This window comes from Gavialis gangeticus, unplaced genomic scaffold (assembly GCF_001723915.1).
Source record: "Gavialis gangeticus isolate Ggan-Ray unplaced genomic scaffold, GavGan_comp1, whole genome shotgun sequence".
NCBI classification, from domain to species: domain Eukaryota; kingdom Metazoa; phylum Chordata; order Crocodylia; family Gavialidae; genus Gavialis; species Gavialis gangeticus.
The window spans coordinates 57,386,774-57,399,484 of record NW_017729034.1 but is presented as its reverse complement, the minus strand read 5'-3'; the positions used below and the strand labels follow the sequence as shown (position 1 = coordinate 57,399,484).

Here is a 12,711-nt window from a genome sequence, read left to right as displayed (position 1 = left end):
CCAGAACCCCCCTGCACTGATCTCCTCGACAGCTGGTAGGCATCATGGCTTCAGCAGGGGCTGGCAGGCCTGCAGCTTTCATCCTGCTGCACCTTAATACACGCAGTGTCACCCATGTCACGAGTTTTGTTTGTCCACAGCTTGAGGGGTACTTCCCCCAAACTCCTGTACTTACCTCCTTGAAACTTGGAAGACTTTGTGCCCTCAACAGGGGCTAGCATGCCTGCAGTTTTGACCCTGCTGTGGCTTAACACATACACATGACACAAGTCTGGCTCTCAAGATATTGGGGTGCAGTTTCTCCAAACCCCCTGCACCTATCTTCTTGAAACTTGACACACTTTATGCCCTCAGAAGGGGATACGATTTCTGCAAGTTTTATCCAAATCTGTCCAGAAATGACAAAGTTATAGGCTGTTTTGACCTTCCTCATTATAGCCTATGGGCAGAATGTCAAAACAGTAAAACATTTCGACTTGCCTTGTTTCATTTCGAGGCTGTTTCGACCATATCTGTTTCATTTTGATTTTGCTGTTTCGACCTTGAAACAGGGCAAAACAGCATCGAAACAAAACTGGTGGCAAAATTTTGCACAGCCCTAGTCACTGTGGGCATGTGGCTACATTTCTGGAATTAAAAGTGAATGTCTGGTCACTTGCTTATCTGTTCAATGTATGCAGCGTAGACTAACCTGTAAAGATTGAAAGTTAGGAAGGCCAACTGTACCTTGTCATGCATCCACAGATGCATTTCAAGCAGGTCAAAAGAGGTGATCCTCCCCCTCTATGCGGCACTGGTCAGGCCGCAGTTGGAGTACTGCGTCCAGTTCTGGGCGCCGCACTTCAAGAGGGATGTGGACAGCATGGAGAGGGTCCAGAGGAGGGCCACTCGCATGATCAGGGGACAGCAGGGCAGGCCCTATGAGGAGAGGCTACGGGACCTGAACCTGTTCAGCCTCCAGAAGAGAAGGCTGAGGGGGGATCTTGTGGCCTGTTATAAACTAGTCAGGGGGGATCAGCAGGCGCTGGGGGAGTCCCTGTTCCCCCGAGCACCGCCAGGAGTGACCAGGAATAACGGTCACCAGCTGGCAGAGGGTAGGTTTAGGTTAGACATCAGGAGGCGCTATTTCACGGTCAGGGCGGCTAGGGTCTGGAACCAACTTCCAAGAGAAGTGGTGCAGGCTTCTACCCTGGGGGTTTTTAAGAGGAGGTTAGATGAACACCTTGCTGGGGTCATTTGACCCCAGTACTCTTTCCTGCCATGGCAGGGGGTCGGACTAGATGATCTGCTCAGGTCCCTTCCGACCCTAGAAACTATGAATCGATTCAGTCTCCCACTTTTTGACTGTCTGTACTTAGCTTTGGGGATTTGTGCTGAGACTTTCCAGTGCTACTAACAAGACCTGGAAATGTCATTCAAGTTTAAACATATAAGTTCTACAGCTTACCCTCACCCCTCTGTAGCTTTGAGTCTCAGCCTTTGCTCTTAGCTAAGAGTAAAAATTTCAAACACACCTAAATGACTTCAGACCTTAAGTCTCACCGCACACTTCTATGTGTGCACTTTACTACACATTAGATTAATCTAATGCACAGCAAAGCCTCACTGTCTACAGGTGTGCATCAATTACTGCACAGTAGATTAATGTACAGTGCCATTTGCTATTGCTAACAGATACAGGTACTAAAAAACAGCACTGTAAACGAATGCACTGAAGTGCACACAGAGACCCTAACCAGGAGCAAATTGTTCCCGGGAAGCTCAGGCAGCAGGGGGCCACAACTGCTGCCTGGCTAAGCCCCAAGCTCTGGGGGGGCCGGGGAGGGGCAGCTGCCATGGTTCTGAGGGAAGCTTTCAGCTGTGTGGAGCTTGGGACCAGCCCCAAACTCCAGAGGGAAGTGGGAAGCTGTCCCAGTTCTGGGGGCACCTCTCAGCTGTATGTAGCTCAGGGCTGGCCTCAAGCTCCCTACAGCTGGGTGCTGCCCCTGGAGTGGGGACAGCTTCCCCCCAGAGCCCAGGTCTAGCCCCTGTGCCCCCTACCAGCGCTGGGCTGTCCCAGTGCCTGCCAGCCTGGGGCTGCAACCCACGGGAGCCTGGAACTCCTCCTGGCTGCTGCACGGGGCAAAGCAGGGCAGGATCGACCCTGGACTAGGCTGTTCCTGTCAGGCTCAGTTTGCTCCCAGTCTGGGCACACGAAAAGACATGCACCCACGAGCAGTTTAATGCACCTCAATTTACTGTGCAATAAATTCAGGCACATTAATTGCATGTGAAGATGTGCCCACTGAGTTTAAGATCTGGGCTTCTCACTCTCTCAAGCATTTCTGGAAATTTTTTCCCAAAAGGCCTTTTATCTAACGTATGTTGATTTCTTGAAAATGTTGTTTAATTTAAGAATATTTAAATCAGACCCCTGGAGCTCTTCACAGAGGAGAAGGTTATAAATCATAAGGAATGGAGAAAAGGCAGGGAGGCAGAATTCTGCTTCCTCCTAAAAATTGTAGTTTATTTGTAGTTTACTTTTAGCTGACATCAGGAGCCAAAGGAGAATCAGGTACAGAGATCATTCTTTTAAAAACAAACAAACCCTGTAATACTCATAGAAGATGCTGGCTAGGCAGTTCCTGGAATTTGGGAAGTATCTAGTCTTTCTGTTCATATCCCCACCGGTTTGATCCATTAAGGAGTGAGAGCTAATATCCCTTTTACAGAAATGCAGGATAGATGGCAAGGTTACATTTTTCTGAGAAGTCTTCAACTTTTGAACCAAAAGGAGGAGTAATTCCATCAGAGTCCCTGATTGTTGACATGGGAAGCCTGCTGTAAACCTCATTTATTGCCTTAGACTTCTGGGTGAAGGTTAGGGTGGCCAGATGAGAAGAAGTGTGTGTGGCTTATATTTAGCAGGATTGCTAAATTGTGTCCTTTCTTTGTTTAAGCATTTAGATGCACTAAAAGTTATGCTTCCAAATATTGTGAATTAAATGAAACCTGGAGTCTTCTGTACAAAGAATGCTACTCCCTATTTACCTACTGTGCCATAACCTTTTTTCAGACCAACTGCCTGTAGGAGAGAGAGGATAATTTCACCTCTTTGTATGTGTTCTCAGAGCATCAACAAGGGTGACTGTTGTACTGTATGTACCTATCCATACAATGACGGAGGCTATCGTTAACTGTTATCAGGGAACAAACCTTTCCTGCTACTGCACATAAGTATTTGTGGCCTGCTGTGGATGACCACCAGGTGTTATGAGTACAGCAGAAACATTTACTGGACAATGGTAATGGTTAGCTTTAAGTTGCTATGACAGCAACACAATCTGATTTGTCCCAGCCAGCTAGGAAGGACAATTTAACTGTTAAAAGTAGCTCAAAGCACCCTGACTGCCTGTTCGCTGTGTTTTAGTGGCTTACCTTCAAATCAGAGGTCTGTACAAAAGAACTAAGCTAGAACAGTACTGAGGTTGAGGTAGAACATACTGACTGCTGTGGACATGGACAGCTGACATATATGGAAGAATGTGTCGTTCTGGCATGAGTGTGTGGTCACATCACCCTCTAATGGCAGCTGAAGAGATTATAAATCTGAATACTATTCAGCTAATGGACAGTTTCATTGGTCCTCTTGTAAAGGCCCATGTTTTTGGAACACAAAGGCCCAACATCGCCTTTTACTGACAAACGTAAGCCTGTGCAAAATCAATACAGCAGCATCTCTAAGAGTAGAGGTTTACTGCATCAAGACAATGCTTTTATTTCCAGCTTCACGGTAGCAACCCTGACCCCAGAAAGCCCTTGAGTCTAGACAAGGATCTCTCTCTCTCCCTTTGTTATACCAGCTGCTATTCCAAAGTCATTTAAAGACAGTGCAGTGCTCCCTTGACAGGTGTATTGGGCATTTAAATAGTTATCTACAGTCTTTATTTTCAGCTTGCCTCCACTGAAATCTAGCTGGTGGACTGACATCTGCATTTGCTTCTTCCCGAGCCATAATAACCATAATGCCTTTCTTTCTTGTTTCTACTTGCTTGTTAAGATTTACGTCCATCTCAAAGAAGGAAGTGGTGCCGATGGACTGGATGCTCTGAAGAACAAGCCTCAGCTCCACAGTATGGTGGCTAAGAGCCTTTGTCAGAATGCATCAGGAAAAAACTACATCATCTTCACTGGCCCTAGCATTACCAGTCTGAACCTTTTTGAAGAATTTGAGAAACAAGGTTTGTGACAGGTGACCAATGGAGCGCTGAATGCCAAAGCACTTCTGGATATGCTACAGAAAGCCATAGTGGAAAACGTCCTTAATTTCAGCTTTATCTCTTTATATATGAGAGTCTTGGCTAATCCTGAGTGTAACTTAGTATGTTCATCAAGAGGTGACCTGTGGAGAGTTAAGTTGAACTTGTACTCTTCTTCACGATGCGTGAAGGAGGTGTGAAAACCTTTTTTCCAAAGGAAATGGAAGGGCCAATCTCTTTCTTTACCTTAAAAATTCACTGTCTAATCTTCTGTTCTATTTTTAAAAAGTGTGGAGATGGCCTGGACATTTAACTAAGGCCAGGTCTGGGCTAGATTTTTTTTTTTTTTCTTGCTGGGGTAATAATGCCAGTTAAGGGGGTGATTTTATTTCTATACTGGCAAAAGCCCTAGTGTATAGGCACACTTATACCAACACAGAAGTGCTTTTGCTGGCACAGTGCACTTTTTTTCTAGGGAACCAATAGTGGCTATAAGAACAGAAACATATTTGCTGCGTCTACAATAGAAAGGTTCACAAGCAAGTCTTGTGGAGTATAGAGGATGTCTTGTGCTTGCCCTCTCCCAGATGCTTCTTAATCCTTGACATTATATAGAAGTCAGATTATCCGAGTATTCACAGATCCCATTGACTATAGTTGGAGTAATGGATGCTTCCATTCTGACAGCAATTAAACATGTCTGCCTTGTCAACTAACACATTTAGCATCAGCTCCTGAAGTATCATAACTTTTCCCTAATTTTCCTGGCAGCAGGGAGTTCTAGAGTAACTAAAATTTGAGTTGCTAGTGTCAAGGATTTGTTGTATGTAAATGCTTCAGGGCTCCTCCATACAAGAGATCCTTCCAGTTCACCATTCAGGGCCAGATTCTGCTTTCAGTATAGCTTACATTGAAGTAAACTAAATCCATGTGGGGCATTCAGAAATAGAATTGAGTGATTACTTTGAATCATACTGAAAATGAAAACTCTAGAGCTTTTAGTACAGCACCGTAGCTAGTCGGGGCCTTCAGTCCTACACTTGGGCCTTCACAGGAGTCTGTCTACACTGTACTCAGTGCGGGATTGGGCCCCGAGATCTTGCATACTCTAATTCCATACAGCACTTTTTATAAGCATATAGAGGTATTTCAAAGAAATCATGAGGGGGTTTTTTCAGTGGCATAATTATAATGGCTATGTGGGCAAGATGTCAGTGCCTGTTGTACTAAAAGTAACCCACATGGCTATTATAGAATTCTGAAAGCGATGATGCAAAGTGTCTGGTTAGGAATATTTGGCCTATCTCCTCAAGCTATTTTAGGTAAAATGTATGGGCTTACTATGTTCTTCCATATAGAGCTATGAGACTCTTGTAAAGTGGCTCTTTAAGCTCAGACTTGTGAAGGAGGAAAACACAGCATGGATTTTCTCTTGGGTTGTAGTAAAAAGATGCAATGGATACCAGCTATCAGAGTAATTAATTACTCAGTAACTCAAATTGCCTATAATAGTAAACTATTCATTGGCATTGTATTGGAGGGAGAATTCGAATTACCAGCTATTTGTAGGTAGCTGATTCATGTAATCCTTCCTAAAAAAAACTCAAAAGTAAGTGTATTTCTGATCAAATAAGGTAGCACTTCAATTTTCAATTTGATTCATGTCTTGTTATATGGCTTCATGGAAGTTTATGATGCACAGCTTCTAGCTTCTTTCAGAAGTAATTACCCAATTTGTACCACTACCACTTCCACTAGTGAATTAGTGCAGAGGAGACAGAGAGGCAGTAGATTTACTACTTACGGGGTGCATCTACATGTGCATTGTATTGCACATTAGACTAATCTAATACACAGTAAAGTGCCATTGTCTACATGTGCACAGCAATTACTGTGCAATAGATTAATTTAAAGCACTGTTTGCTGGTACCAACATGTACAGGTACTAGAAAATGGAGCTTTAAACTAATGTACTGAAGCACACGTGTAGACCCTGACTGACTGGCACCAAATTGCTCCCAGTTACCTCGGGCAGCAGGGGGCCACAACTAAGCCCCTGGTAGCTGTACTCAGCTCCCCTCTGGCCCCTGCCAGCCCGGGGCTGGCACCAACCCAAAGGGCCTGGAGTTCCCCCTGCCTGCTGCAGGGGGACAGAGCAGAGCAGGAGCAGCCCTGGACTAGGCTGCTCCTGTCGGGCTCAATTTGCTCCCAGCCCAGGTGCACATGTAGACATGTGCCTAGGAGCAAGTTAATGCACCTGAATTTACTGTGCAGTAAATTGAGTAGCATTAATTGCACGTGTAGATGCACCTATCATTAAAAAGCTGGATACTCTTTACAGTGCAGGTTGTGGAGGTGTTTATGTTGAGTAGAGGGTTGGGTTTTTTTTTTTTTGGTCTCTTACATTTTTAGTGTTATTGGCTAGCTTGCTGACTTGGCAGGGGCATGTTGAACTGTGTCCCCCCAAGGAACTGTGGTAACTCCCTTTAGAAAGTCTTGCTAACTACATTTGTTTCTGGCACCTTTAGCCTGAATGTCCTCCTTTTTCCTTGTGCTTCACAACTTCAACAAGGTTTGAAATAATAGGTCTCTAAAACATTAACACTATTGTCCCAAAGTGTCTGTGGAGGGGTGGAGAAGGGAACATAAGAAATATCAGAAAACTCAGTTTTCAGGGACCCATTAGGTCTTTGAAAATATGTGGGCTGAGAGAACTTCAGAAAAATCAGATCAACTCTGACCATTCTTAAAACCAGGTAACAAAGCCTATAGTAAGGGGCTGAAGTGTCCAGTGGCCGTATAATGTATTTATCCCCTAACTGCCAAGAGGTAAGGCACTTGAAATGCCACAAGAAAAGCTGTTCTATGAGGAGTTTCAACCAAGACCAGAGACAGAAATTCCAGAAGTCTTACAAGAAAGCTTGTCCTTGTTGAGATTCAAGCTTGCTCCTGATGATCATCAGATATCTCCCTTTCTGAACTGACCCACTGAACTTGTTGAGATTCACTGTCTCCTGAATCATTTAGAAAATAACATATGGAATGCCATAATGGGTCAGACCACTGGTCCTTTGAGCCCAATATCTAGTCTCTGTCAGTGGCAGAGTTACTCTCACCTTGATCTAAAAGGCCCCAAAACAGACACGTTTTGGTTTCTTTGCATGTTGAGTAATAATGGTTATAAAAAACACTAATTCATGGAGTGCTTGTTTCTCTTTATCTCCCTCTTAAACAGGTCTGTTGCTTTTGACTCTGGCTTAATTGTAATTGAGAGGTATCTCTGTAGGTATCCCTGAGCTACCTATAATCCAGCTAGCTTGGGTAACTATGATGATGAAGTTATGGTCACACAGGCTTTGGCACAGCCTATCTGTTCTGGCCTTCAAGGGGACTCGGGGCATGTCCTTGGATGGCTAGCCTGCGTCAAAGCCCGTGAGGTCATGTGCTCACTAGCACCATTACCAGAACTAGCTTGGTAACAGTCACACCTCCAGTTGTAGCACAAATGTAACAATAAGAGGAGGAAGACTGGGCTCCATTGAATTGCTCTATGCTGAGTTTTGTGTAAAACTTCATCTTCTTCTTCTGGACTGTAATAAAATGTCTTATGATCCAAGTTTAATTGCATGGAAAATGCCACTGAGCCAGATGGGCTTAATTTTTATCGTACCTACTGCCATAGCAACTGGATGTTGTAAGTACAGCTTTTCAAAAAGCCCCACAAATTAAACATGCCATCCGCAACAAATGATATTATTCAATCGGTGGCAGTCATAACTGTCACCACTTCCTAGTTTATATCGCATAGATGCTTCATTATTTGTTCCTGAGAGATGGGTAAGATGGTTCCTGATGGTTTCCATTATCCTGTGAAAAGAGCAAAACATCTGCTACTGTCTTTTGCAAGCTTATTATCTAAGCTCAAGGAAAGGCTGCACTTAATTACCTTGGACCTCAGCAGTAATCATTGCTGTATTTGGTTCTAAGCAGCTCTGTATTTATAGTGTACTGGTATGCCAGTGCCCTCTACTGGGAAGAATCAGCATGGCCCTTCAGTGATTAGAAGGCAGGCCATATATACACCTCTACACCTTCAGTGAGTTGTCAGCCCTAAATTGCTAACATCTAAAGAAAAAATGGCCCCAACTTAAGGACTTCTGGAGTAGTCTCAGAGCTCCAGTCCCACTGCAGTGGTGAAGCTCTCATTGGCATGTATTGACAACTAAAATCTTAGATTGTTGAAGTTTTCAGGAACACTGGCTAAACACCGAATTGAAATTTCCACTGTCTCTCAGGGTTTTTTCTGCCAGAATTGGCAGGACCCCTTGAGCTAGCATAATCTCCTCTCTCTCAAATAAGCCGATGAAGTATTGGACCATTCTGACACTTAAGAAGAGTCTCGTGTCACTGGAGCAATGGCTGTTCCATTTCTCGCTATTGGGGAAAGAATAATTTAAATTTCTGCTGTAATGTACCTGCAAGGTTAACTATATATGGTCTCCCAGCCTGTAGTTCATTGGTTTGCATCAGTTTAACATTTTTACGAAGGCTGTAAGAGAACAGAACAAAGAGTGCCCTTGCCCCAAAGAACCGAGTAGAGAGGCAGAATCACTTATGGAGGTTGTAGCATTCCCTTGAGAGAGGGTTTGATTTTTTTTTTTTTTTTTTCCCTTCCTTATTTGCTGTGGGATGACAGGTTAGATTCTGACAAACAGATTTCAGCCCGACTGAAAAATTTAGGTCAGCGCTCTCAGTTGACAAGCCTATTTCATTTTACCTTTTGAAATGCAGCAGCCTGAAGCTTCTAGTTCAATGGAGAACTCTGGCATAATAAGTACTTCACTGTGAGTATACATGGTTGCATACACACTCATTCCCTTCAGTTGATTGAAATAAAACCTTTGGAGACCATGAGGAGACTTCCTTTTAAGATTTCTTGAATTTCTTTGCATAAGAATTACATTACTTGATTCAGATTAATAGAAATAACTCACTGGTATTTCTTACCACATAGACATGCATAATGCAAGTCGGGTCTGGTTTTCAGTAACATGAGTTAAATGGCTCTGTTATTCCAACCAGACTAGTTCAATTGCTAGAGGGCATGTCTACATGAGACACTAACTGCACAGTAGCCTAATACTACTGTGCAGTAGCACATCACAGCACCAATAGTGCTAATACAGTCCTGCACAGTAGTATTAGGCTACTGCACAGTACTGTCACTAAAAAGGCATTCACTGGCACTACTGCACAGTACCTCAGGTTACTGAGCATTTATTTAGTACTTGATTATACAAGTACTAAATTAAATGCGCAGTAACCACTGCACATTAATGAATGTGTAGATGTGCCCACTGAGAGGTTAAATTTCCTTATTGCTCCCTTTTTCATAAAATAAACATTGGAGGTGGAGAGATGACCAGGGGGATGAGCAGGGTTTTTACTGGTCGGCTGCTGGTGGCTGACTTGTCAGCTGCTGGCACCAGAAGCTGTCAGCTGGATGCTGTAGAATTAAAAAGGTGTCATGGGAGCCATTTATGAAAACTCACCCGCGCCTTGGCATCTCAGAAGCCACAGGCTTTTTCTGCCTTCCTCACACTTTATTATCTCAAACATGAAAGAGACTGATTAAGTCACTAGTCCATAAAGGCTCCCTGCAGCATTTTTTCCATTCCTTTATTCAGTCTTGTTAAGAAACCCAACCAACAAGGTCTCTGTTCTGGAAAGATATTGCGTTATCCTACTTGATCTTACTCTTTGGAAGATTTCAGATGTTCAGGCTGAATTCTCCTTCGCATCATATTAAGTGTTCATCTTGAGAACTGGCCTCATGAACTTACTGGACTTTATAAGGAAAAACAACAACAGTTCTTGGATGTTAGAAAAAAACATTTTAGCCAAACTACATTTCTGCTATCTTAGCTTACTAGAGAAAGACCTTTCCTGAAAAGCTAGATCAGACAGCCCCACCATCTTTTTTTCTGTGTATCCACAGGATGAGTTGCTAATGGAATTTCTCTTTCATATGCAGAGATTTATTGCTGCGGGTTGCTGAGCTCCAGGAAGAGTGACTGCACAGGCCTACCTCCATCCATGCTGAATAACCCAGATGCTCCCCAGTCCAGAGGACAGTACAGAATAAAGATGAAGGGAAACATGTCCCTAATCTGCTGGTATAACAAAGGGCATTTTCGTTTTCTCACTAATGCCTATTCTCCAGTTCAACAAGGTAAGCAGTCAGCAGTATTTTCATCTGTACGTGGACTTCTTTTTATTATAGGCCACAGAACCAGATGGGATACTTGGTAGGCTGGTAACTCCAGACAAATTATGGAAACTGTAAACCCAGATAGACCATAATATTAATTATTATTTCACTTTCTACCCTATATATTTCCCATAGTTTAAAATGTTTACTAAGTTATTAGCTAACCTGCATGAAGTGGCTAAAAACTTGGTGGCAAGTAGTCTTCTCCACATAAAAGCTATAACAAAGCTACTGCTACTAGGATTACCTATTGATGCAGATAAAAGAACAAACTACCTTTTTAGATGCTAAAGTTTATATTCCTGATGACTACTGGTGTGTGGACAGGATGTTTCATGGAATCACTGCTGTATGAATCTTTGAAAACAGTAGCTTCTCAAGGCATGGTGTATTTGGGCACAATATTTAGTCTTAAAGCCCTATAAGCATTTATCAATTAGTTCCTGAGAGATTTAAAACCTATTCACTACAAATGTTGTTTTTGCCAAGAGAAAGTCTGATTACGCTTCCTAACATATACTGAACTTTTTTTTTCTTTTTAGCAGCTGATAAAAAGAAAAAACAAGACAGCTAAAAAAAAATATTTGAAAATAGTTTTAGATGATAGTAAAACGTTTCTTAAACTCCTGAAACTCCTATTAAGGATTTTTTAAAGGACAACTCAGGTATTTAGAAATAGGTTTTTGAAAATGAAAAAAAAGAAAGAAAAAAAAGATTCAAAAAATAAATGTGGGTCCATTTAATATTTCTCTTATTAGTTCCATTGTCTAAGACGGTGGTTCTCAAACTTTTATTTTTTGTGGCCCACTTGAACTCCTGTTCTGTTACAGATTTAAACCAGTTTCTGATTACTGGTATAACTTGTGTCCCTAAAAAGCTGCTACACTTTTGTCTAATGTCACCAGTGTTTAACAGTCAACACCACCTTTAAAAAAAAATCTGCATGTTTGGGCATAATATAGAGAACCCACCAAATCTAAAACCAGTTGAATTTCATTTTATATAACAGAAATGTCAAATGTTAGTATAATTTTAGCCATAGTAGCAAACTGTAAAAAACAGTTTTTGAGATACAGGCTAGAGAGACCCTCAGCACCTTCAGCTGAGATTTGAGGAGAGTTGGAGACTTAGTGAGATGCGTAGGGGACCAAACTGTCAGCTGGCATAAATTGACATTTCTGAAGTCGTGAAGTGATGCCAATTTCAACAGCTTAAGGATCTGGCCCAAGAAGTCTCTTCCACTGAAGGTTTCATGTGTGGAGTTACAAATTCCTAGCAAAGCCATTGCTGAGCCTGTGGATTGAGTGGGAAAGGGAGGAAACAAATACAAAAGTCAGTGGGGTAAGTGGGAGTGTGGTCACAGAAAGCAGTCCTGAAACAAAGTGGGTATGAGGGTGGGAACAGGTGGCTCTCTCTTTCTGAGTGTAAAGGTGGGTGGCAGCACATTGCACACAGGAAACCAGGCCAGTTTCTGTTGGAACCCAGCTTGAGTTTTGCATGTTTTCAGAACCCTAGATTTTTCTTTGAGGCATTTTTATGTACAAGCTTAGTGAGTCAAAGGGTGGAGGAAAAGTACTACGCCACTAAAACAGAGGAGCAAGCAAATTAAAAGTGGCACATTAGTGCCATAGGGTTGTATGGGTGGGCATGGAGCTATGTTCAAATGTGTTGGGGTAGGATTTCGTTAAGAGGGTGGCTTATTTAAATAAAGATAACTTCAGGGGACTCTTACAGGAAGAGGATAAGGTCTGGGAAGAAGAAAAGAAGGAAGTATGAAGGGCCTGGGGAGAGACTGGAAGTGGACAAGAGGGGATGGGGTAAATGAACCATACGCATGGAGAATGCCCCAAGCCCACTGTCAAAAGAAGCTTGGTAGCATCAGTCTGACAGCTGCTGACGCTGCTGCTTTTTCTGAAGTCTCTGGCTAGCTTCTCCTTACAATGTGTTCCCTTCCTGAAGGTCACTGGTGGTGGTAGTTGGGGGCACCCCTTGTGCAGTCTCCCCAGAAGAAGCTTGTGGTCAGAAAGTGTTGGAGGAAAGAGTGACTGTATTAAGTTAAATTGAACTCCCTAAAACACTTGATTTCTCACAGAACCCCAGGAACTCAGACCAAGGGGAAAGTAATGTGAATAGTCTTTTTATTGTTAAATGATAGGTCCCCCGCAGCCAATCTTGCCTACCAGGGTTGGGGTGAGGTTCCCC

The 12,711-nt window shown here is 42.8% G+C and overlaps 1 protein-coding gene across 1 annotated transcript in view; it reads left to right on the top strand.

Moving 5' to 3' along the window:
• Nucleotides 1-12,711, top strand: part of PGBD5 (piggyBac transposable element derived 5) — a 148,905-nt gene that overhangs the window by 122,580 nt on the left and 13,614 nt on the right. Inside the window, exons 4-5 of the mRNA XM_019527606.1 lie at nucleotides 4,040-4,220; nucleotides 10,273-10,470. Coding sequence (XP_019383151.1) covers nucleotides 4,040-4,220; nucleotides 10,273-10,470 — 379 coding nt within the window. The remainder of the gene's footprint in view (nucleotides 1-4,039; nucleotides 4,221-10,272; nucleotides 10,471-12,711) is intronic.